This window comes from Sinocyclocheilus anshuiensis, unplaced genomic scaffold, assembly GCF_001515605.1.
Source record: "Sinocyclocheilus anshuiensis isolate Anshui unplaced genomic scaffold, SAMN03320099.WGS_v1.1 scaffold729, whole genome shotgun sequence".
Taxonomy (NCBI): Eukaryota; Metazoa; Chordata; class Actinopteri; order Cypriniformes; family Cyprinidae; genus Sinocyclocheilus; species Sinocyclocheilus anshuiensis.
The window spans coordinates 854332-855844 of record NW_015536561.1 but is presented as its reverse complement, the minus strand read 5'-3'; the positions used below and the strand labels follow the sequence as shown (position 1 = coordinate 855844).

Sequence of the window (1513 nt, the reverse complement as noted above, 5' to 3'; positions counted from 1 at the left end):
TGGTACTAAAAAAAGTACCAGGTACCAGGTACTGTACCCAGTGGAAAACCCCCCAAAAGTGAACCGTACTGAACAGTACCGTGCCGTACCATGCAGTGGAAAAGCGCTATTAGTCATGTGATAATGACAGTTGGAAAGAAAATGAAATTATTTACTGAGAGTCTTCCTTTATGCCAAGGAAAGAAGGCTAAAAAAAACACTGCAATGTGTTCTAATGTGCTGAATCAGATATAAGAGTTATATCTGATTTAGTAGTTTTAATTTCATTGCATTTAATTACTCAAACTGATTTGTCATGTTTCCTGCTTTCAGAAGCCCATCCAGTCTGGACGAAGATGTGTCCCACATTCACAACCCTTTCTCACCAAGTCTGTCTCCATGTTGGCCATCAGTCACAAAGACATAGATGGTGAGTTTAAATACCTCTTTAATTTTCACTCCTGTCCTGTGTCTCATTGTGCCACTCTGAGCTCTGCAGCACTGTAATGACAACAACATATTTTATACATTAAAAAAGGCTCAAATATATTTGATAAGTTTCAAAAGTGCTTTTAGATCAGTTGTTGCAGAGTTCAGAGGGTTTTCTTTCTTTGCTGGTCTCTTCCATGCCCTTGTGGTAAGATTAGTAGTGGAAATATTCGGTCATGTATAACCACACACTGACCACTCACTTCCTGTCAGTCATATCTAACACCCGATTTCACGTCCTGGGATCTTTATACTACAAAAATGTCCTGTATCAACTGGGATTGTTGGTATTCTTCAACTCATCAGATGTGGACCTCCCGTGGTTCCCTTTCACTGTGGTGTCACTTTAAGGGAGTGGACATTTTACTGTCAGTGTATTAGCACCCAGTTTTATTATAATGCCTGCTTTGATCTTTTTTGCTCATGTGATCATGGAACCCACAAGCGATCGGACGGCCGCGACCCAAACGAAGAATCTCCTTCAGCATCTCGCCCATGCTCCCCAAATCTAAAACTCTCTTTTCTATTGGCTCTTCATCCAGTGATGAGGAGGAGGCAGTCAGTAAGTAGAAGAATATCCCACAATGCCTGGCGTGGCCCCTATCCGATTCCTGCTTGAAGTGTGTCCCCCATACCTCCCTTGTGTTACTATGTTATTGATCAGACCGGCTTATTTAAATAATTTCTAAAATACCTATTCAATAATTGTTTTTTTTTTATTATTACATTTATTTTTAATTGTGTTTTTTTTTATATAATTCTTTTGTCTCATGTGTTGAGTTTTATGACAAAGTTAAGAATGATTGATCTGCGTACTAGTATTTTATTCTAGTTGGATTTATCTAACTTGTGTTAATACAAAATTATAGAAAATTAATACTGCATGACTGAAGTACCAAAATAAGCAAGTTATGCAATAACTTATTGAACTTATATGTATGTAATCTTTCTGAGAAAGTTAAGACTAGTTGAATTAAAGGGATAGTTCATCCAAAAATGAAAATTTGATGTTTATCTGCTTACCCCCAGGGCAACCAAGAAGTAG

General features: G+C 37.7%; 1 protein-coding gene across 6 annotated transcripts in view; it reads left to right on the top strand.

Moving 5' to 3' along the window:
* LOC107701631 (A-kinase anchor protein 13-like) overlaps window positions 1-1513 on the top strand; it is a 68915-nt gene that overhangs the window by 41995 nt on the left and 25407 nt on the right. For 5 of the 6 annotated variants that reach the window (XM_016503711.1, XM_016503703.1, XM_016503672.1 and 2 more), the window contains 2 exons: window positions 313-409; window positions 914-1030. In XM_016503711.1, the coding sequence (XP_016359197.1) occupies window positions 313-409; window positions 914-1030 (214 nt within the window). The remainder of the gene's footprint in view (window positions 1-312; window positions 410-913; window positions 1031-1513) is intronic. The other variant, XM_016503694.1, reaches the window with a different exon arrangement.